This window comes from Cetorhinus maximus, chromosome 21 (assembly GCF_964194155.1).
Source record: "Cetorhinus maximus chromosome 21, sCetMax3.hap1.1, whole genome shotgun sequence".
NCBI classification, from domain to species: Eukaryota; Metazoa; Chordata; class Chondrichthyes; order Lamniformes; family Cetorhinidae; genus Cetorhinus; species Cetorhinus maximus.
In genome coordinates, this window is record NC_135899.1 from 4,645,030 (window position 1) to 4,670,248 (window position 25,219).

Below are 25,219 nucleotides of genomic sequence, written 5' to 3' on the forward strand. Positions count from 1 at the left end.
GCTATGGGCAGATCTCAGGATCCAAACAGAGATGAGATAAAATAAAGTTCTAAGTTACATTGCAGAATTCATGATGTTGAAAATAACTATCATTCGTAATAATCTATTTACTACATTTATATTCCTTCAATTACATAATACCTTATAACAACAAACATTTCATTCAATTGCACAACTGCTGCTAACAGCAAGCATAGGAATTCATCGTCCCAACTTCAGAGTCAATAACATTTGTAGCTGTCAATCAAACTATGAAATGGCAAGCACCCTACTGTGACAATGGAAGGTTGTGAAATCAGTCATGCAGCAGTAATCCAGGCTTATGTGAACAGAGCGAAGTAGCAACTCCCTGTTTTCTGTCCTTTAGCTACTGTTTTTAAGATGAGACTGACACTCCTATTCCACGAGGCTCAAGTTTGTTAAAAAGCGTTTTTATGTGGCAGGACATATTGAGAGAGCAGTTCACAAAGCATGTGGGATTTTGGGCTTCACAAACTGAGTACCAAAGCAGGGAAGTCATTATGAGCCTGTATAAAGCTCTGATTAGGTCACAACTAAGAATACTGTATCCAGTTCTGGTCACCAGACTTTAGGAAGGATGTAAGGGTTTTGTGAAACACTTCATTAAAATCGATACAGACAATATGCATTACCTTCCCTTTGTCAACCTTGTCTGGTGCTGCATCAAAAAATTCAATCACCATTAGTCAAGCACAATCTTCCTTTTACAAAACCATGCTGGGTTTCTTTAATTAACCCACACCTCTCCAAGTATCTGATAATCTTTTCCTGACTATTGTTTCTAAAACCTTACCCACCATGAATGTTAAACTGATTAGCCTCTAGTTTCTAGGACTGACCCTAAATCCTTTCTTGAGTAAGGGTATCACATTTGTCACTCTCCAATCCTCTGCCACTTCCCCTGTATCTCGGAAGATTGGAAGTTTAGGCAAACCTTTCCACGATCTCCAACTTCACTTTCTTCAGCAACCTGGGACGCAAGCCATCCAAGCCAGGGAACTTATCCATTCGGAGCGACCTTTCCAGTACATCCTTCCGATCAATTATCACCCCATCCATTACATCTACCATCACCATTTCTACCGATACTTGTTAGATTCCTCTTCCTTAGTAAACACTGATACAAAGTATTCATTAAGTATTGTAGCCTTGCCATGCGCCTCTAAGCAAAAATCACCCTCTTTGAGCCCAACCCCACTTCTTAATACCTGCTTGCTATTCACATGGCAGTCGAAGATTTTTGGGTTCCCTTTTATATTAACAGACTACGAATCCTGCCACGAGTAACTCACCTACTGACTCTCCAAAGCCTGTCTACCATCTACAAGGCACAAGTCAGTATTCCATCATGTGATGGAATACTCCCTACCTGTCTGGAATGAGTGCAGCTGCAACAGTGCTCGAGAAACTTGACACCATTCAGGACAAAGCAGCCCGCTTGATTGGCACCCCATCCACAAACATTCATTCTCGTCACCACCAGCACAGTGGCAGCAGTGTGTACCAACTACTGCAGGAACTTAGCAAGGCTCCCTAGACAGCACCTTCCAAACCCAGGACCGCTACCATCTAGAAGGACAAGGGCAGCAGATACATGGGAACACCGCCGCCTGGAAGTTCCCCTCCAAGCCACACACCATCCTGCTTTGGAAATATATCATCATTCCTTCACTGTCACTGGGTTAAAATTCTGGGAACTCCCTCCCTAACAGCACTGTGGGTGTACCTACACCACATGGACTGCAGCGGCTCAAGAAGGCAGCTCATCACCACCTTGTCAAAGGCAATTAGGGATGGGCAATAAATGCTGGCCCAGCCAACGAAGCCCACATCTCATGAATAAATTTTAAAAAGGCATTTTATTTTCATATTCTCTCTTTGACAGTCTTATTTTCCTCATCACTTTCTCTCTCAACTTAATATATTTGGCCTAGTTCTAAATTGAAGAATTCACCTGACATCCTCTTTAATTTTGTTTCATCATCTTCTCTATGTCCCTCATCATCCAAGGAGCCCTGACTCTGGGTTCCCTTACCTGCACCCTTGTTGGAATGTACCTAGCTTGTACCTGAAACATCTCCTTAAAGATCCCCTATTGCTCTCTTAGAGATTTCACTGCCAATCTTTGATTCTATTTTATCCTAGCTAGACCCTTTCTCAGCCCATTCAAATTACCCCCCTTCCTAAAAGTTCCGCTTGAGTTTATTTCTTGCTCTACTCCATTACAAATCTAAACCTTATGTTACAATGATCATTTTTACACAAGGTTTCCCGGACAAACACTTGGTCCATGTGGTCACCTCATCCCTCAGCCCCAGTAAGGCCTCCTTTCTGGTTGGACCGAAAACATTCTTGTCAAGGAAGTTTTCCTGATCACATTTCAGAAATTCCTCCCCCTCCTTTCCCCTTTATGTTATGATTATCCCAATCAATATCTGGGTAATTAAACCCCCCCAATATCACCACTCCCGTTATTTTGTACAAGGTTTGATCATCCTTCCTAATTATCTTTTTCTTTGGCTTAGCATCCATCAATGTTTGATTACAGCTTGGTGAAGCGCCTTTCAAGTTGTTGTTGAATGTGGCCAAGACAAACATATTTTACAAACTTAGGCCCCCAAAGATTCAGAGGGTGCCATGTCCCTATGTGTGTTGTGATGCACCAGCCTTTGATGCCACTAAAATGTGCAGCATTAGGGGAGGTCCCACCGTTTAACAAAGAGCCCCTTTTCTTACAGAGGCCGTGATAATAATAGACATCAGTGGCAGTGATTGAAGTGGGAAGAGGCTCCATCCACAATGAAGTTTAACAAACTAAAGTTAGTTAAGTGAAGTCTGTTAGTAAATTTCTGCCTGTTCCAATGGACTCCTGCTGAAGTTACAGCAGGAGGCTGCCTGAACAACCATGGACTTTCCACCTCATGAACTTTTACTACTATTGGATGTTCTAAAAGAACAATTCCTATGGTATATGTTGTAAGTAGTATTATTATGTAATTCACTGGTGTTTATTTCACAGATGATATGTTCCCCACTGTTCCTGATTGGCTGGTGCCATTGCTCATCAGTATTTGTCTTCTAATTGTGGCCATTTCTGCTTTGATTTATTGGAATGTGAAACAAAATCCATGGATTGAAGGTACATTCTCAATGTAATAGTGACAAACAACAACATATATAGATACAGTCCTGGAAATTCTGTGGGGATCTTCCTAGTTTCCTGCTGTAAACTCATTGGAAACCTTGAGGAATCCCTGGAGAAACGGTAGAAAAGCCACGTTTCACTGGGGATTCTGCCCATCTTCCATCAATGTTAAGGGTGAAACAAGAACCGTCCTGTGGAATTTCAGGATGACAGGATTATACCTGCATCCCATAAAATTGAGGATAGGTCAGGGGAGGATGACGGAAAGGTCATCTGGGTAATTTGAAATCCTGCCCACCCCCCCAAATATGCCAGAGGGGGGGCCGTTAAATTTTTCCCTGGGTTTATTTCAATATTAAATGTTTGGGCTGCGGGTGGTGATGGGGGAGTGAACATTGAAGTGAACAACAGAAGAATAGCTCAACTCCCATTGCTGGGTGAGTAGAAATTCTAACAATATTATTTTAATAGCTCTTTAATACCATTAGTTTGCCTATTCAATATTCTGTGAGTGTGGTTCTCGTGGACCTGTTTCATCTTTCATCTTTCTCTTGTCAACCTTTGCAAGTAAATATTTGCCTGTAAAATAAGATCTATTCTTGTTTCCCATTGGTGAGTGCTTTTCCTTACATTTATCTTCATTAAAATCATTCAGACTTTTCACAAAAATAATTGTCTTATACTGTTTTCATAACCTGGCATCAAGTAAAGTGCCCTCAGTATAGCTTCGTAATAATGTAAAGAATAGGGAAATAAGCGTGAACCCTTTATAATTGTCACGAGTATTATTATTGCGGTTACACATTAGAACCATAGAAAAGTTACAGTACAGAAGGAGGCCATTCGGCCCTTCTTGTCCATGCCAGCCCGAGGATATCCAGGTGCCCTTTCTAATCCCACCTTCCTGCACCCGGCCCATAGTCCTGCAGTTTACAGCACTTAAGGTGCAGATCCAGGTACTTTTTAAAAGAGTTTAGAGTTTCTGCCTCTACCACCAACTTGGGCAGCAAATTCCAGACACCCACCACCCTCTGCGTAAAAAAGTTCTTCCTCATGTCCCCCCTACACCTTATGCCACTTATCTTGAATCTATGTCCCCTGGTTCTAGAATTCTCCACCAAGGGAAGCAATGTTATCCTGTCCACTCTATCTATTCCCCTCATAATTTTGTACACCTCAATCAAGTCACCTCTCAGCCTTCTTTGTTCTAAGGAAAATAATCCCAACCTATCCAATCTCTCCTCGTAGCTACACTTTTCTAACTCTGGCAACATTCTTGTAAACCTCCTCTGCACTCTCTCCAGAGCTATTACGTCCTTCCTGTAATGTGGTGACCAGAACTGCACACAATACTCCAGTTGTGGCCTCACCAGTGTTTTATACAATTCCAACATTATATCCTTACTTTTATATTCTGTACTTCTGCGAATGAAGGAGAGCATTCCATATGCCTTCTTTACAACCTTGTCTACTTGAACTGCTGCCTTCAAGGACCTGTGTACTTGTATGCCATGATCTCTCACTTCACCTACCCCTCTTAGTATATTCCCATTTATTGTGTAATCCCTGTAACTGTTTGACCTCCCTAAATGTATGACCTCACACTTCTCTATGTTAAAATCCATCTGCCACTTTACCGCCCACTCCACCAGCCCATCTATATCGTTTTGGAGATTATGGCTATCCTCTACACTATCCACTACTCAGCCAATCTTTGTGTCACCTGCAAATTTCACATATCGTACCCCCCACGTTCACGTCGAAATCATTAATATATAACACAAACAGCAAGGGTCCCAACACCGAGCCCTGTAAAATACCACTTGAGACAACTTTCCATTCGCAAGGGCATCCATCGACCATTACCCTTTGTTTCCTGTTACAAAGCCAACCTTTTATCCAGTTTGCCATGTTACCCTGAATCTCATGGGCTTTTACTTTCCTGACCAATCTGCCATGTGGGATCTTGTCAAATGCTTTGCTAAAATCCATGTACACAACATCCACTGCACTACCTTCATCAACCCTTCTTGTCACTTCCTCAAAGAATTCAATCAAATTTGTGAGGCAACACCTTCCTTTAACAAGTCCATGCTGACCATCCCTGACTAGTCCATGCCTTTCCACATGACAGTTAATCCTTCCAGACTTAATATTTTTTATTTCTGAAACTCCCAAAAATATTAACTGTTCACCTGTTCACCTATTTTGCGGCGTATTTCCTTGTTAATTACAAAGTGTATCACATCAGCTTTGTGCACTTGACTCTTTGGATCTGGAATTTATCCACAGTCTTTAACTGTTAAGATTGAAATGGACAATACATGTATCACACCTGCCATTTCCTAATGCTCCATCATATCTATCTATTTATCCTTTAAATGTCTGGTCCTTATATCATTTCACCAAAAGAGAGGTATAGAAATTCTTTATGCGTCTATACTCTGTTAATTCTCATCTGTTATTCTAATTTTAATGTTGTTCTTTCCTCCCTCCGCCTTTCCCTGCCTCTCTATTTGCTTACAACCTGGAAACTATTTTTCCAGTTCTGATGAAAGGACATCAACTGTTTCTCTCTCCACAGGCACCACCTGACTTGCTGAGCATTTCCGGCAGTTTTTATTTTTAGCTCAGATTTCCAGCATCTGCAATATTTTGCTATTGAATAATGAAGTCAGCGTTTCTAATATTCAAAACAATGTTTATTCTTGTATTTTTTCAGAACTGAAACTTCGGAAATCTATCATAGAACTTGGTAAGAGTTCAATATTGAAATATTCACAAACACCAAAGAATGTTTGTTTTGCAGTGGTTACAAGTTTAATGAATTACATTTATCTGTTAGATCAGTTAATTATACACATTGTTGACATGACTGTGCTTTAACCCAAAGGCTGATTAACTGACCTTCTTAAGAATCTTAGTGAACATTCACTGTATGAGATTATCTTGGAAAAATGTTCGATGTTTGATTTAAGTACACGGGGCAGAATTTTCCAACACCTTGTGCTGCCACAGAAGCCTCAGAAAGAGCAAACACAATCAGAAAATTGTGGATGACTCCAGTCCAACCTCAAAAAAACTCATTGCTTACTCGTCTCACACTTGTGTTTCCCACAGATACAATTCTTTTGACCACTTTGACTTTCATTGGTAATATTATGCTGTACAGCTACTCGACACGAGATAGAGTTTGGCCCAAATTTGCTCCATAGGGGACCATGATAGCCAGTGGAGGATGAAGACTTGCATCCGTTAATCTAGCTGTGGATATTGCATCCAGATCCCAGATTTAAAAGAATACTGCACTGTGCCACTCGCTGTAACAATTGGTCAGATCTTATGACAGGCCATAATACAATTTAATTATTGGATTGAAATTTCCTAACAGGTTTAGTTCATATCTGTCTTAAAATATTTTTTCTGAGTTATAAGTAGAGGATCCATTTCTATTTATTAAGCATCTTATATGTCCGCAGCATATTGCAAAACACTTCCCATGTATGTAATTGTGACAGCCAATTTGTGTACGCCAAGGTCCCACAAAGAGCCCTGAGACAAATGACCAGTTAATCTGTTTTTAATGGCGTTAATTGAGAGATTAATAAGCATTGTCCAGAACACCAAGTGAGCTCCCTTGCTGTTTTTCGAATAGTGCCATGGAATTTTTTATTTTCACTTGAACTTGGCATAACATCTCATCTAAAAGCTGGTATTTCCAAAAAAATGCAGTGCTCCCTTGATACTGCAATGAACTGTCAGCCTAGATTGTGTGCTAAGGTCCCAGAATGGGGATTTATAAACAATCTTTTGATTTGGGTTAGAGTCCTACTGCACAGCTGAGATTAGTCTTGGTGTAAGCTAAATATGTCCACTCTAAGGAAAGGTTTCTCCATTGTGCTGTGGAGCCCTGTGAGAATTGTTTGGAAATGTAGAAATGTTTTATGTATAAACCATAAGAAGAACTAACACCAAAATGTTTAGAAAGAAACTTGTATCAACTAGTCCTGCTCCACCTCATCAATAATGCTATACGTTAAGCATAACCGGAGAATCCAGATTTCAGGACACTGTGTAACTAGTTGTAAGGATGAGAGAAACAGGAAACTCAGTGCACCCATTCCTACACATGATGGCTAAAATTAACAACCGTTATGTGATTGTGGTTAAGGAACATATTCAAAGCGCAGTTAGTAAATCCGAAATTGGTATCAAAGTTACAAAATAAATACAGTGAATTTGTCAGAGTTCCAACTTTACACATTGGAGAAATATGATAGTAACTTCTGGAACAATCTGAATGCTAACAGACCCTCTCCATCTTTATTTAAGTTACCTTCCAAAACTTTCACATAAGTTAATATTCAAAAATGATGCACAGTTTGATGTAATTAACATGCCCGATTGGTTTTCCTTATATTTCAATAAATATTACAAACACTTAAACAATGAACTTTTGTAAAATTGATCACTTGCAAGTTTAAGACATAGTTTGGGAGAATGTTTCAAGCTGGAACTAAGAAGTCCTGAGTTAGCATGGACCATTCGAAGGTTAAGTATATTACAGATTGTACTGAGGAAATCTCCTTCCAGGCTTATTACAGATTGTACTGAGGAACTCACCTTCTACACCCAATCCAAATTGTACTGAGGAAATCTCCTTCCACACTTAGTACCGATTGGACTGAGGAAATCCCTTTCTGCACTTATTACTGATTGGACTGATGAAATCTCCTTCTACAATTATTACAGATTGTACTGATGAAATCTCCTTCCACACTTAGTACAGATTGGACTGAGAAAATCTCCTTCCACGCTTTTTACAGTTTATACTGAGCAAATCACCTTCTAAATTTAATACAGATTTTACTGAAGAAAGCTCATTCCACCCTTATTGCAGGTTGAAATAAGGAGACCTTCTTCTGCACTTGTTATAGGTTGAACTGAGGAAATTTCCTTCCACGCTTATTACACATTGTACTGAGGAAATCTCTTCCCACACTTATTACAGATTATACTGAGGAAATCTCCTACGACACTTATTGCAGATTACAATGAGCAAATCTCCATCTAGACTTGTTACAGATTGTACTGAGGAGATCCCTTTCTACACTTATTACAAATTGTACTGAGGGAATCCCCTTCCTCACTTATTACAGATTGGACTGAGGAAATCTCCTTCTACACTTGTTACAGATTGTGCTGAGGAAAACACCTTCTGCCCTGATTACAGATCATCCTGAGAAAATATTCTTCTATACTTAGTACAGATTGTACTGGGGAAATCTCCGTCCACACTTATCAAAAATTGTACAGACGAAAACTCCTTCTCTACTTAGTACAGGTTGCACTGAGGAAATATCCTTCCACACTCATTACAGATTGTACTGAGGAAAACTCCTTCTAACTCATTCCAGATTGTACTGTGGAAATCTCCTTCGATACTTATTTTGGATGGTCTGAAGAAATCTGCTTCAAGCTCTCATTCCCAAAAACATGCCTTCATTTTGAAACTTATGATGTATGAGTGTTAATAGTTCAAATTCTCTCACTAACCATCCTTGTCAACTCCAAATTGAAATTTTCATTTTGTGACAATTAATCCTGAAATCCCTTTAATGGCCAAGAGTGCAATGGCACCATTTGGTTTGACAGGAATCAATGCTGTTCTGAGGAAGTGCTGCACTGCCTGAGATGCCATGTTTTTGAGGTGTTTAACTAAGCCCCACCCATCCTCTTGCGTGAATTCTAAATATATCATGGCACTATTTTGGAAAGGAGCAGAGGGTTTCTCCCCAGTGTCTTGGATTTCTCAAACAACACCACTAAAGCATATTCTCTTTGTTATTGATTGCTATTTGTGCTGTGCACAAATTGGCAGTAAAATGCACGGCAACATCTTGAGGTTGTGAAAGGCACTAAATAAAGTCCCTTTTTTTCTATATATATTCACACCAGAGGGTGGGGGATTTACTGCAAGGCTTGTGATGAATTGACTCTTTCTTCCTGTTCCTTGGCTTAGGCTGGGGGAAAACATTCTGCAAATGTTCTGATTCTCCAAAGAAACTCAGCAGAAAGTGAGTAGTCTGGACATTAGGTCAGCACAGGACTGATTGCACATGATACATTCTATAGGGATACATCTGTTCTATGATGGATTTACCTACCACTTCTTAATGTCTCGGCTCACACAGGAGAAATGGTCATGAGTCTAATACTGGCTGCTCATATAAATACATCCCAGCAAAATTCAGCACCTTCAGGCAGGAGAGGAAAATGAGGAGAGAAATAGGGAGATAAGAATGTTGCTTATAGACAGAGGGAGAATTGGTTTGTGGAACAGTCATTATTTCCCTGTGACCATCCCAGGCACATTACAACTAATCGATTACTTTTGAAATGTGGTCAGTGCATTTACGCAACTTTTATAACTGTTCGGAAATGATTATAATGCTGATTGCTTTTAAATTGTTTGAAAAGAGGGCTCAGTGTTCAAACCATTGTAAACCTGAGGAATGCAACAATATGTGATGTATGATGTTCAGACAAATAAAATGTTTTTCCTAAATTATTTTTTATTTTGTAGGTCAGTGGAAGCCTCTTGTTGAATCAGCTATGATATTCTTTTACATAAACTCTTGTTATCTATTCATTAATAAATCTCCTAGGGTGTTGTTAATTGTTATTCAGGGCTATTATAGCATCAAGGCCTTCAGCCAAATAATGCCAGCGACATTGACTTAGTGGCATTGAGGGTATCACTGGGTTTGGAGGGCACTAAGGAGAGTGTTTGGGATAGCACTGGGATGGAGTCTCTGGATGCTGTACTTGGAAGGGGTTCCAGGGAGGATTCTGTGAGCATAGTGACAGGTCCTGGGTGGTTCAAGGATTTTGGGGAACTGGGGAAAGAAGTCTCTGAGCCTTGCTGCATTCTTTACTTGGGGATGAGGGATCTGTGAGCTATTAGAGACTGTCCCAGGATCTAGGAGTTTGTGGGAAGGGGAAAGAAAAGCTACAGAAAAGGTGCTATGGCATCCAGTAGGATTGAGAAAGAGGTTCCAATGCTTGGAGTAGTCATTGTCTGGTAGTATTAGAGATTGCTAGAATCTGTGAATATCTTAGGAAGCTGCATCTGTCTTTTATGGAGGGGGCTCAGGGGAATGACACCCACACTGCCTCACCCACCATGTTCCCAATGATTGATCTCTCCCAACGTATCCACAACCTTGTTGCATCCTCGGAGAGCTCCCTCCCATCCCAACTGATTTCCCATCATTAGTGGTTCTTGTCTTACACAACTGCCTTAAAGCATTTAGGAGTAAATGTCCAGCTTCACACAATTCAATGCCAGGCTACAATATTATAGCATTGATTTTTCTGCTGACCTGCCCTTCGAGCATTTGTCCCACTGGGAGGGTGGGGTTGGTGAATTTTCCCTTAGTGCAGTGTTGGTTAGACAGATTTCCTGAGGGTATTTATTGTACATCATATCGACTTACAGATTCTCTGGATGGTGAACACTGCACTGACTCTGGCAGCCAAGCTCAGGCATTCCTTCATACAAACAAGTATCATGATTTATCAGGAAGCCTCCTCTGGTACAGAAACTACAATTGGATATCTGACAAAGCAGTAGAAAAGTGAGCACCCATGTGCCTTGCTCCATCCATGTTTTAAGAGCTGCATTGCTGTGAACGCCCATCATGACTGGGCTAATCCAGACTCCAGAACTATTCAGGCCGATCTTACGAACTCTTTAATATCGGGTCAGCCAGACTCTGACAAGACCCTGCTACACAATACAGACACATCCTAGCAACCCCTAATACTACCAGGCACTGACTGCTCCCAACATCTGAAACCTCTTCTGTCCAACAAATGGACCATTTTCCCTTACAAGGTTTTGAAGTTGTAATTTTCATAGTCTAGCTCTCCTGTCATTCTAATCAATATGTTTCAGATTCTCATCTTCAGTGCTCAGACAGAGGAACTTTTCCAACTGGATGAACCAATGGCTAAATGTGGGTACAAACTGCCCACAATTTTCTGCCAATGAAGCTTAATGGAGAATCATGGACACTGAACCTATGCCAGGCACTCCTGTCAGGCAAAACTCTTGTGCTTGGTCCTTGATGATAAAAATCTTGGCCACACAGAAAACTTAGCTTCTAATTTACAGTGAGTAATGCCACAGGAAATCCATTAGGAGATAGGAGGGCCTACAAAATTCTGAAGGGGCTTGATGAGGTAGACGCTGAGAGATTGTTTCCACTGGTTGGGGAATCAAAAACATGGGGGCACAGTCTCAGGATAAAGGGCCGATCGTTTAGGACTGAGATGAGGAGAAATTACTTCACTCAAAGGATTGTGAATCTTTGGAATTCTCTACACCAGAGGGCACAAATGCTCCATTGTTGAATACTTTTCAGGCTAGGATAGACAGGTTTTTGCTTTCTCAGGGAATTAAGGGATGTGGGGAGCAGGCTGGAAAATGGAGTTGAAGCCCAAGATCAGCCATGATCGTACTGAACGATGGGCTGAATCGTTCACTCCTGCTCCCATTTCTTGTATTGTTGTATCTATTAAATTTAACATGCCTGGAACGTTCTTGCTGTGAAGTTATTTACACATTAAATCACGGAGAACGACTTGGAGAAATAAACTTTATGACACAGAATGAAGCCATTCCAGGCTAATTTGTTGTTTCTGTTTTCAGAGTGGAAGAGAATTTGTGAATGTGAAGGTAAGACCTTATTTTTGTAACACACAATAAGAAAGAATGAATAAATTCAAAAACTTATGAGCAGCTTCAAAAAAGCTGGAAACTCAAAAAATAAACCAGACAACTGAAAAATAGTCTCAGTAAAGATCTAACACAAAGGTCATTGTTTCAGTGCAACCAGACAAGTTAAATCCTTTTTGCATTGAGTTTCAGGATTTTTAATTGCTGTTTTGAGATCTGATTCCACATTTTAGTTTGTTTTCATTCCCTCCCATGTGCCATTTAAAAAGAATTAGTTATAATGGGAGAGCAGCGGGACATTAACTTGTCCCGACTGATGCAGCTTCTATGCCCAATTTTGTAGTTTAAAGGAGACAGGGTGGATGCTGAAAGAATGTTTTCCATTGCAGGAGAGACGAGAATTAGGAGGCACAGTTCAAAAATAGAGGGTTCCCCATTTAAAACTGAGATGGAGGTTTTTTTTCCTTTGAGGGTCGTGAGCCTTTGAAATTCTCTTCCCCAGAGCGCGGTGGAGACAGGGTCAGTGAATATTTTCAAGGCAGAGTTAGATAGATTCTTCCCGAACAATGGGGTGAACGGTTATTGGGGGTAGGCGGTAAGGTGGAGTTGAGGCTACAGTCAGATCAGCCGTTATCTTATTAAATGGCAGAGCAGGCTTGGGGGGCCGAATGGCCCACTCCTGCTCCTAATTCATATGTTTGTAACACCATGCTGCTGCATTCGCCAACATTTTAAAGCATATTATGGTTCTTGGTTTTTCTCTGTTCTTTTCGATATCATGTTTTTATTTTGTTGTCCTGCTTTTGAAAATAAGCTCAGTGGTGTAACTTTACCACTTTCCGGGCTGAATAATATGGCCGTGCACCAACAACGGATTCCGCACGTGACTTCCGGGCCCGCCATCAAGACGCGCCCGATAATACCGTAATTGACACCAATTAGCAGCAAGGTCGGGTTATAGACCGTCATCCCGCCCAATGCATGCTGGAGGGTGGGATGTCCGGCCTCTGAAGCTGCAGGCCGTGATCCCGAACAAGGTAACAGCCAGCACTTTAAAGGGCCCCCTGGCACGGGCCAGTGTCAGGTGACCCATCAGATGATCAATCGAGTGCATCTACTATACATAGGCTTGAATTTTCAGGATGGCCTATGTATGGGGCATGGGCGGGCTTCCCATCCGAGGCCCTGCCCACCACAGCGTAAAATCGCTACCAGGTCAGGGTGGGCAGGATCCCAGACCCCATGCAATTCCTCCCCACCTCAGAACCCACTGGTACGGGAGAGTAAAATTCTGGCCCTCGTTGAAGATTTTCCAACCTCGATTTAAATTTTATCTCATCTTTACCAACCATGTCAATCTTCACAGGTGGCAGAAATTTAAAAAAAACAGCAAGTCTCCTAACTTCTGGCTTCAGGAGTTGTATATTTATGACACATTTCCATGTATAGATGTCTATGCCATCGGAGCGAGGGGAGAGGCATCCCAGAAGGGGCAAAGCTGTCCCCAGATTCAGTGAGGCTGCCTCTGGTCCCCTCCTGCATGCTGCATATGATCTACGTAACCAGCTTATGCCAAGCCCTGGGAAAAGGAGGGCCAAGGTTTCACCAAATCCTTTCTATAGCCGTGGCAAGACACACTTTAGGAACCTTTGCCATATTAAGGCATCCTGTTGGATGCATTAATGGCCATCTACTCGATCAAGACCAGGGCCATCAGCAAGCACATTACCCTGATCCCTCAACTCATCATTGCCCTCGTCCTCAGAGAATTGGCCCCCATTTGGCATGTCATCATCCTGCAGAGCACGTCTTTCTTTGGATGGCAATGTTATGGAGGGCACAGCAAATCACAACAGTCAGACAAACACATGAGGGGGAGTCCTATAGTGCACCTCCAGATCTGTCCAGGCATTAGAATCGCATCTTTAGGAAACCGATAGTCTGCTCCAGTTATGACACGGTAGATAATGTGTGCCAGGCAGTTCAAATCCACGAGTGAAACTTGATCGCACTACCACAATGGTTTTGCAATTTGTATTTATTTTGAGATGCGTGCCCTGAATTCAGAAATAATAAGTCCGTCAAGAGTTTAGAGATATTTTTAAAAACTAAATTGAAATAGTTACCAACAGAAGAGATTTCAAGCACATACATAGAACTATAAATTACTACTATAATAATTCCTGAAACCCCTCATTAACTTGGTTCCCAGTTACACCCCCATTAAGACAATGATCCAAAAATAGATTTTAGATTTGAAACAGATCCAGCAAATTAGCACAATACCGTGGACAGTGGAATTCAAAATGGCTCTCTCTAGCTTCGGCTTCTGTAGACAGCAGGCTTATGCACAAATACTAGAGGCTTCACACACTTCTGTTAGATCTTACAATGCCTTCCCCAGAAACACAGCCTCACTCGCCTTCATATATGTTTCTCCCCTTTCGATATGTAAATCCCATTGTTCCCATATGTCCCTGGAACTTTACCTTTCTCATCATATAAATCTTTTCATGTTGCCACTGTATATTTTCAGTAACCCTTGAGAAAAATAAACATATTTCCTTGCTTGCCTGGCTATTTCTAAACAGACTGAGATCCCTTTGAAAACCAAATCCCCTTTCATTTATCTAAAAATGCAAATTCCCTTTACACCTTACATGCTAAGACCCCAACCATGTTTACTCATTAGCATATTAAAGGTACTTCTACATCTTACTTCTTTTGATAACTTGCAGTCTGCTTAGCTAGCAAGACTGGTCTAAGGCACCAGACTTAAGGAGTGAGGTTCCTTGCCTTGCAGCGGCTTGGTGAATTCTGGTCTCTTTCTAGGGGCATGGGTTCAAATCCCACTCCTGACGTTGCCTCTGCGATACCTTTACATTGAGCCCCCTCCGAGATGGTTGTCCTGGTGACATAATTTTTCTGCCAGGTGCACAGCCTGAATTATGACATGCACCTCCTGTTTGTAGACCTGAGGGACCTTTGTGCCTCTTTGCAGGAGTTGCCCATCTTTTACCAGGACCTGATCAAAGTCTGGAACATGATTCACAACGCAGCTCTCTGTTGTCAGAAGTAGTGGTTATCGTCAGAGAGCCACTGCTCAGGAATCTGTACCTCCGCCATTTTCGGTGGCTGGTGGAGAGGAGGGCTGTGGTTGCCGGGGTGACCAGGATTGGGGACGTGCTGGGTGGCAGAGGATTGGACTGGATGCTTCTGCAGGAGTTGGTGTATCGCATCTCGGTAGGTATCTGGCTCATAGCCAATGCCATTCAAGACCTTAGGACGGTCATGCCCAGTCCTGATGTCATCCTGGGTCTCGAGGTGGTGCAGGTGCGCGATGGTCTTCCATCTGAGCATACCCCTGTCTGGACGGAATTCCACATTAGCCCCAAATCCCGAACCTTCTCCCAGGAGCCAGAGCCCTGCAACCTGAGTCACCTCACGGAAATGCCCTCTGTGTTCTTTAGCATGGTGTGGAGGAGTTTCCTGTATGGGCTGCTGCACACTCTTCACTTTCTTGCCCTCAGCCACTGCCCGGACACGCCCTGGCATACCTTGTTTCCCTTCAGTGGTGGATGTGCCCAGTGGGGAGGTTCTCTACATGGAAGTCCTCCTCCTTTCTATCAGGGACCTGGGGTGGAGGGTGCTGCAGGCAGCAGTCCCATACAACCATAGCATGTGTCGGTTCACAGACTGCAAAGATGCCTGCGACTTTTGCGGCCTTGGGGAGTCCGTGGACCATGGGTATATAGGTCGTTGTAGGCTGCACCCGCTTTTTAGTTACTTGAAGAACCTTTTGCTTCTGTTTTGCTTGAACTTCAGTCCCACGCTCCTGATCTGTGGGCACCCAATAAGGAGGGAGACGGGGAGGGAGGAGGATCTCCTCGTGAACCTGCTCCTGGGCCCGGCCAAGTTGGCCTTTATCAGGCCCAGGCAGTGGATGATCGGGGTCATCAGGCCCGACTGTCTCCCCGTCTTCTGTGCCTATGTTTGCAGCTGGGAGTCCCTGGAGATGGAGCACGCAGTCCCCGCTGGCACCGTCGAGGCCTTCCATTTTCAGTGGGCACCGTGGGCACTGGGGTGTTTTATTGATCCCTTTGATCACATTTTGGATTAATGTTTGTAAGTTTGCTTCAAATTTTGTCTTTTGTTTTTGCAGTTTCCCTTTAAGGGGCTGCCTTTTAACTTGTCCCTTGGTTTGTTAATTTAGTTTATTTGGCTTTGACTCAAAAGAGTTACAAAATGTAATTAAATCCCATACACAGACAGACCTAACTATTTACCCCCATAAACCTACTTTACAATAAAACAGAAAAATATTGTGAAAATTATGACACCTCATGACATCCACTATGGCCCTGGTGCTGCTGTGACTCTCATTGTATCTCCTTTCTGTGTCAGTTCTGGACACCCTCACAGGCATCATTAGAGATCTTTTCAGTGAATAGTTCTTAATGTCTAGAATCCGTCCCTCTAACGCATCAGGGCTGGTGAAGAGGTCTGGAATCTGAGAGTTCCTGAGGATGTATGAGTCGTGTTTGCTGCCCAGGTACCTGGCACACACCTGCATGACCTGCCGAATATGGTCACACACCAGCTGGACATTGATCGAGTGGAAGCCCTTTCTGTTTCTGAAGGTGCATGGCTGTCCAGCAGGAGACTTAGTGGCTACGTGCGTGCAGTCAGTGGCTCCCTGCACCCGGGGGAAAACTGCAATCGCTGCAAATCCTCAGCCTTATCCATTTGGCCCTGGACATCCTGCGTGAAGGGGATGTAATTCTCAGCCCTTTGGAATATTGTATCTGTGAACACCTTGATGCAGTGGTGTGCAGCAGGCTGTGTTATCCCACTGAGATCTCCACAGGCTGCCTGGAATGTGTCTGTTGTGAAGAAGTAAAGCTCCACTGTTACCTTCAATGTGACAGGCACCAGGTGGTTGGATGAGATCTCCCCTGTCAGCATCTCACATAGTGATGTCACAGTGACTCCTGAAAGTCACTGAGTCTCACTCAGTTGCAGGTAGCTGAATCTCTGCCTGTATATTCTGGGGACAGAATAAGTTCATTTGTGCCTCCGCTGAGGGTTTCTGGGTTCCTCCTGCCCATTGGGGTCTGGCATTACTCTGCCTCCTTCCTGAGGAACCACAGCATCCTGAGCACCCCTGTGCTCCCTTCTTCCTCTCACCTTTCTCATCCTGCTTCTCCTGTTAATCCTTCTCTCCTCCTCACTGGAGGATGTGTCTCCAACTGAGACCACAATGCCTTCTGTCTCCGAGACTTTTCACCCCTGGGTAACAAACAGGAAAATAATCAATCGAAAGAACCCTCTGAACCAGAGGAGAATCCTCCTGATGAAACAGTATCCAAAAGGTTCCTCTGCTCAGTCACACGAGCAGTCTCTGCTGTCAATGAAGTGTTAATTGCAAAGCTGAGACTCTGGTGTTAGCTGCAGTTTTAAAACCCGCCCAAACAAGCTCGCCTATGAAAAAAACAATTTCCCCACCGGTCGTGATTCTCACCCTGAAGGGGTATTATTATCTCTTGACCATATTATTGCAGTGAGATGGGTAGTTAAATAGCTCTATTGCCTTTTAAATTGATATTTAAATATCGCGGGCAGGTTCCTGACTTTTTGACCCGCCCGCGTACTGTATTATCAGCAACCGGCGTGATGATGTCATAAACGCGCCCGACATCATCATGTCCCATAATACTCTCCGTGAAGCTGGGTACGCTTCTGATCTCAGAGTGGATTATTCAGCTTTTCATACCTGTTTGCTTTCATAGTCCTGCTCTTTCAATCAATGAGCAATACCTTGCAACGTGAACTAATTAAATTAGACAATTCAATATAATCCAAATGGATGGGATGGATTTTCAAATTGGAAGCAGGAACCTGACATCCGGATGAAATGGATCTACTTATCCACTCTATCTAGACCTCTCCTAATTTTATACACTTCAAATAGGTCTCTTCTCAGCCTCTTCTGTTCCAAAGAAAAGAACCCCAGCTTATCCAATCTTTCTTCATAACTAAAATTTCCTCTGTATCCTCCATCGTGCAATCACATCTTTCCGAGAGTGCAGTGAGCAGAACTGCAGGCAGTACTCCAGATGTGACCTAACTAGTGTTTTATACAGTTCCAGTATAACCTCACGGTGAAAGTCATAAGATGATTGGCTGGTGAGTATTGCTGCTCAGGGACTGAGTTTAAAAAATGTTGAAAATATTACCTATTAATAACAACTTAGTAGCTGGTGAGTTTTATCTTCTATTTTTAAGTAAGGTTTATTCCCACTAGTAACGCATATTAAGTATTAGTAGGGCTTATCAATATTAGTAAAGCTTATTAATACTAGTAAGTTTTATTAGTATCGGTAAATCTTTATTAGCAAATTCCGAGTGTGAGATTTTCCACGTGCACAGAATCGAATTGAGATGAGCACATGGGCAGAATCAACCTGAGAGGCTCGACTGGGGATGCAGCCAGAAGTGTGGCCTGGTGAAATATGTTGCTTTGTTGAGTCTGGAGCCTGAAGCAGTGGATTATCTGTGAATGTTCATGACTGGGTTTGGAGTGTAGTGTGGTCCCATATGTGACAGGGATATAAGATGGTAAAGAGGGTAAACGGGATCCTTGCTTTCATTGGCTGGGATATAGAATATAAATGCTGTGAGGTTTTAGTGGAGCTGTAAAAAAAACTTTTCACATTTTGCTTTCATTTTGAAGCCCTGTAACCATTTTCTGTCCTAAATCACTATTTTGTGGGTGAAGCATAGAGTTAAACCAGGAGAGAAGAAACAAAGCTGAACAGCAATGCCATTGCAGTCAAGCAGCAACCAATGATCATCTAAGGCAGTTGTCACTTAAAGTGCTGCAACCTGGAGATAAACTAAGTTCAAAAGCTGTAAAAGAAAATCTGAATAGCTGATACAACTTTCAGATAGCATTAAAAATCCTGAAAAAAGCAAAAAGATGACCACAAAATTTCTAACACTCAACTGGAAGGCAACTGATCTCCTATCTGAGTTGACTTTGTTCTGATAACGCGTCAAGCTGTGTTTTCTGGACCTCAATATTTCTGACTGTGATAAACAACATTGAAATGAAAATTGCTGTCGGGAATGAAGGCCTCCACAGACTGAACATGTCAAGTCCGTCAGATGGCCACCTTAAAAATCGGAATAAAGTATGGTCTAACACTCGAAGATCAATTACGACTGAAGCTCAACTTCAGAATACACCTTCTGGAATTCATGTCCTTTAGTGAACAACCGACAGAGACCATTGATAAGTAGCTGCCGATACAAGGGGTGTGATTGTGAATTCACGGTAGCAGAGCTAGCCGACAGAATAATCGAGCTTGTTATAGCATCTACTCCAATAGAAGTGTTCCAAAAAGACCTCTTGGACCAGCCCAAAGTCTACACTATAGAAGTGACTGCAAAGCAGATACAAGTATGAAACCAGACTATTGGGTAGAAAAAGTCTACAGGCTATGCCGAATTTATCCACCATTGGCACCATTGCCAATACAGGTTAGACGAGTAAGCAATGCAGGAAATACAATCTCATACATACACCCAGAAATTGCCCAGCTTTTAATGCTGTATTCAATGTATGTGGCATCAGAGGACATTGGAAGTGTGAGTGCTGAAAGCAAAGTCCAAAAGAAGTGGTTCAATGTCATGAGAAACCACAACCAGAGGCCGGACAGATACAGCATTCCAACAAACCAAGGGTGTGCACCAAACAGCATCAAGAGAAGATCCACGACATGTCTGGCCAAGCTACACGGTCAGGTGAGAATGACCAGACCACCAACAGTGAAAGTGAACAGACAATCAACCTGGTGAACATCAAAGAATATATTGGCTCAGTGATACCAACAGAAGCCTTTGCCAACATCCAGATTAATATGCCCATAGCTGAAGGGGCAGCATAACCCACGTGCAAAACTGGATACCAGTACAAGTGTAAACATCATTCCATTTCACACACTGAAATGTATGTACCCACAGAAATGGCAAGTGATGATTCAACCAACCAACGCCAAACTCACTGCGTACAATGACCGGGAGATTCCATCCCTGGGATCTATTACACTCAAATGTCACTTCAACAACTCACTCTGATTACCCCAGATATTTTACATTGTGGACACCACGGGTCCAGTGATTGCAGGCCGACCGGCGGGCAAGGACCTGTCCTTGGTCACCATCCATAGTAACATCAAGACAAAGATGAGGAAGGCAGAGCCCAAGGAGAACCATTGAAAACCCGGTGCTTACATTGGGAGAATATCACCAAACTCTGCAATGTACATCATCGGCCAGCAGGCTGAGCGGCACAATTTGAGCTGAATTTATTTTTTTATTATTCATTCATGGGATGTGGGAGGCACTAGCTAGGCCAGCATTTATTGTCCATCCCCAGTTGCGCTTCAGAAGGTGGTGGTGATCTGCCTCTTTGAACCGCTGCAGTCCATGTAGGTACACCCACAGTGCTGTTAAGGAGGGAGTCCTAGGAGTTTTGGAAAATTATGAACATATTTGCACTTCTTTACCTATCACTGGTTCCTCCTGTTTTATCTGTACACAAACCACTGGATTTTCCTGTGCCTGAAACTCAGAACCCACAGTATTTTTAATTCCAGAACTTTTCTGCACCCCTATAATTCTAACAGATTTCCCCAGCGATTACCAGCGGACTGAGTTCATGTGTCTAACTTTATTACAATGAAAACATCTCAATTTTCGAATGTCACTTCTACCCTCAGCACCTTCCTTTGTATTCTTAGAAAAACATCCTGGCAATTTCCACCTACTCTTTCTCACCCCTAACTACAAACCTTCCTTTCACATTCCCACTTTCTATCCTTTTCCAATTTGAAAGGGTTACGAAAGAAAGGTTTAGCTTTCTGAACTAACTCACAATCATCAGCTATCTCTGCTGCTTGCCTGACAGATTCAACCCTCTGTTCCACCACATGAGTTCTCACTACCGAAGGAATTGAATCTTTAAATTCTTCCAAAATAATTACCTCTCTAAGAGCTGCATATGTTGTCTCTATCTTTAATGCCCGTATTAACCAGTCAAAATTACTTTGTTTTACTTTTTCAAGCTCAATATAAGTTTGCCCCGGCTGTTTTCTCATATTCCTAAATTTCTGCCTATCTGCCTCAGGAACCAACTCATCTGCACTCAAAATAGCCTTTTTTCACCACATCATAATTCATTGACATTTCTTCTGACAGCAAAGCATAAACCTCATGTTCTCTACCCACCAACCTGGATTGTAACAACAATGCCCAGTTTTCCTGTGGCCATTTCATCTCTTTAGCTATCTTCTCAAATGAAATAAAAAATGCTTCAACATCTCTTTCCTCAAACTTTGGAAGAACTTGTACAAATTTAAACATCTCCCCACTGGTTTTTAAATTAAAGGTTTTTACATCATCAGAACTTTCCTCAGAATATGAGGTCTCTTTTTTAACTTCCAGCCTTTGAAGTTGGTATACCCTTTCTCTTTCCTTCTCACTTTCCCTTGCCTCTCTTTCTTTATCCTTCTCTCTTGCCTGGAATTCCAGTTCTAGCTTCCTTTCTATCTCCTGACTTTCTGCTTTCTCACTTTGAAATGCCCTTTCCTTTTCTGCTGCCTCTCGCTCAATTTTTCTAGTTCCTTTGTTTGTTCAAGTTTAAACTTCTTCATTTCTAACTGAAGTCTCACTACCTCCAGCTGTGACTCACTAGTGCCAGGTATCACTTCCAACTTCAAATGTTGTGTTATACCTTCAATTATATCTGCTTTATTAACCCCTGCAGGTAAGCCCAATTGTAATGTATTCACCAATTCCAGTAACTTAACTTTAGTTACCTTTTGTAAACAGGCCAAAGTTATAATTTCAACCCCCAAACAAGTCTGAGCAACTGCCAAAGCCATATTGCAGCCTCACCACTACAAAAGGCCTCAGCCAAACTTCTCATTTCAAAGTGCTTCTCCTACTCATAGCCTTAAGATTCACCAATTCCAAACAAATCAAGGAATTTCAAATCTATCCCACAAAGAGCGCCCAAGAATGTTATGACACAGCCGACAGTAAATGCTGAGCTGTTCAAATCCCAGAGGGAAACTTGAAACAACTGTCACAATTAATTTTCAATTTGTATACATTTTGAGATGCCTGCCTTGAATTCAGTAGTAATAAGATCAACAAATCTAATAGGTTTTTTACAAAACTAGAGTGAACATTTATTAATAGAGAAATGATCTTTAATACATACACAGATCTACAAATTACTACTATGATAACTTCAAATCCCCTACTCAATCTAACTCCCAGTTACACTCTTGTCAAGGCAACAGAAAGACACATAGATTTTAAAAGACCCAGGCAAAGAATCATGATATCCTGAACAAGTCGCATTCGGAGTGCATTCTCTTCACTTTAGTCCCTGAAGACAGCAGCTTGAGGCATAGATGCTGAAGGCTTTTTCACATACTTGTAAAATTTTAAAAATGCCATCCCTTACAAAACAGTCTTCTCTTCTTTATACATATCTTCCTCTTTGAATGCAAATACCCATTGTTTCACTCTGTCTTTGGACTTTATCTCCCTAATAATAAAACCCTCTCATAGCACTAAGTTTTTCCAGTAATCTTCAGGAAAAATAAACACACTGTTTCTAAACTTCACCTGACGAGGTGACACATTTCACCCCTCCTTTGAAAACAATCTAGTCTGGTTTATTTCAAAATGCAAAGGTTCCCCTGACACCTATCATTCTAAACTTCCCCATGGTTATCTAACTAACATTTCAAAGCTGACCTCCCTTCTTAGATCAAAGCACCCAGACTAATTCAATTAAGTCTCATACATACACAGACACATATAGACACACAGAAACATCCCACTATTAGTCTATTTTACAATAAATTCCAATAACATTATAAGAATTATTACATCATCTTAACAGTTATTCGCTACAGGATTCCTAGCCTCTGACCTGCTCTTGTAGCCACTGTATTTATATGGCAAGTCCAGTTCAGTTTCTGGTCAATGGTAACCCCCAGGATGTTAGAAGTGGGGGATTCAGTGCTGGTATTGCCATTGAATGTCAAGGGGCGATGGTTTGATTCTCTCCTGTTGGAGATGGTCATTGCCTGACACTTGTATGGCGTGAATGTTACTTGCCAATTGTCAGCCCAAGCCTGGATGTTGTCCAGGTCTTACTGCATTTGAACATGAACTGCTTCAGTATCTAAGGAGTTGCGAATGGTGCTGAACATTGTGAAATCATATATACCTATTCCAACCGTGCACACTTCATCATACTGCAGAACCATTACCGAATTACTATTCAGTGAACAAGCGCAGATAAATCTCCCAAGTCATCACTCGTCAGTACTCCCAAGAGATGTGACGTATTACATGAAAAACAAGGGAATGGGCACTACACAAAGGAAAACCAATTTTGGTGGATTTCTGCAATGTTTGTGCACAGAGGCTTTTAAATATGTTGATAGTATCTTATTGAAACTTATATAATCCTGAGGATCTTATTGAAACATGTAAGTTTCTTAGGGTACTTGATAGGGTGGATACCAGGAGGATATTTCCTCTTGTGGGGGAGACTAGAATTAGGGGACAATGTTTGAAAATAAGAGGTCTCCCATTGAAAACGGAGACAAGGGGATTTTATTTCTCTCTCAGATGGTCATTAGTCTATATTCTCTTCACTAGAGAGCAGTAGAGGCTGGGTCATTGAACTTATTAAATGCTGAGTTTGATACATTTTTGACACACAAGTGAGTCTAGGGTTATGGGGCTGCAGACAGGAAAGTAGAGTTGAGGCCACAATCGGTTCAGCTATGATGTTATCAAATGGGAGAGCAGGCTCGGGGATCTGCCTGGCCTACTCCTGCTCCTTGGTCCTGTGTTCCTATGTCAACTCAATCCAAATTATGGCCCTTCTATACCCTTATACCTAGTGTACACTATGTACAGAATTAATGAGCCATATAGTAACAATGACCTGTGTGGAAGTGCTATAAAAACACCCATTCACAAATCGTCTTTTGAAAAAAACATTGTTGTTCCTACAACCCTGTAAAAGTGTCAATCAAACAGACCATTAAAGTATCAAACACAGCAGCTTCAACACCTCTTAATGTTGTGAAAATAAACACTGAGACATCAACAAAGCTGATCACAGACAGAAAATGTATTATAACTACTGAAAGGTGTCAATCAAGCAAAGGCAAGCCTTCTCTCCAGGCGTCAAAACAGAACCTCACTGAGATAATCCTTTAATGAGTCTTTTATTTCTGAGCAGTTCCCCGAGTGCCATTGTTACTTTCTGGCTCATTGGTTCTATACATTGTGTACACTGGGTTAATGGGCATGGAAGGGCCATGAGTTCACATGGAGGCTATAAGGGGTGGTGGGATGGATGGAGGGAATGGATTGGCACTGGGTTGGAATGGAGGGGGGAATGGTAGGTGCATGAAAAGGGCATGGGGGGGGCATAGGTAAGTCCTTTTGACCTTAGCTTTCAAAAGGTTCCTAAATCCGGACTATGTGTCACAACTCCTCTGTGAGGCCATGAACCATGAGTCATGGAGAAGCTGGCCCGACTCAACAAAAATTCGGGAGGGCTATGATTCACCTGACCTCACAATGGAGCTGGCAAGGTCGAGAGTGCAGAGTGTGGGCTTGCTCCTCACAACCTTATCCTGTGTCAGCAAAAATTGGGGTGTGGGGGTTTGCGATGGGGGGCTGGTGTGGGGCTGCGGGGGGTTGCGGTGGGGGTGGGGGTGGGGTGGGGTACGGTGGGGGGTTGGTGTGGGGGTGTGGTGTGTTACGATGGTGGGTTGGTGGGGGTGGGGTGGTTGCGGTGGGGGTGTGGGGGGTTGCGATGGTGGGTTGGTGGGGGTTGGGGGGTGCGGTGGGTGGGTTGGTGGGGGTGGGGGGGTTGCGATGGGGGATGCGGTGGGGGTGTGGGGGGTTGCGATGGTGGGTTGGTGGGGGTTGGGGGGTACGGTGGGTGGGGGGGTTGCGATGGGGGATGCGGTGGGGGTGTGGGGGGTTGCGGTAGGGGTGGGGTGGGGTACGGCGGGGGTTGGTGTGGGGGTGTGGTGTGTTGCGATGGTGGGTTGGTGGGGGTGGGGGGGTTGCGGTGGGGGGTTGGTGGGGTTGTGGGAATGACCTGAATCGGGGGCGGAATACCTGAATCAGATCCCACCTGCTATTTTTAAATGGAGTTGTTATGATTGTGTGAAAATCCATGCCAACATTTCAGGTCA

General features: G+C 42.6%; 1 protein-coding gene across 1 annotated transcript in view; it reads left to right on the plus strand.

Moving 5' to 3' along the window:
* Positions 1-25,219, plus strand: part of LOC144695494 (butyrophilin subfamily 3 member A3-like) — an 89,031-nt gene that overhangs the window by 50,209 nt on the left and 13,603 nt on the right. Inside the window, exons 5-8 of the mRNA XM_078566371.1 lie at positions 3,041-3,160; positions 5,889-5,921; positions 9,753-9,775; positions 11,879-11,909. Of these exons, the coding sequence (XP_078422497.1) occupies positions 3,041-3,160; positions 5,889-5,921; positions 9,753-9,775; positions 11,879-11,909 (207 nt within the window). The remainder of the gene's footprint in view (positions 1-3,040; positions 3,161-5,888; positions 5,922-9,752; positions 9,776-11,878; positions 11,910-25,219) is intronic.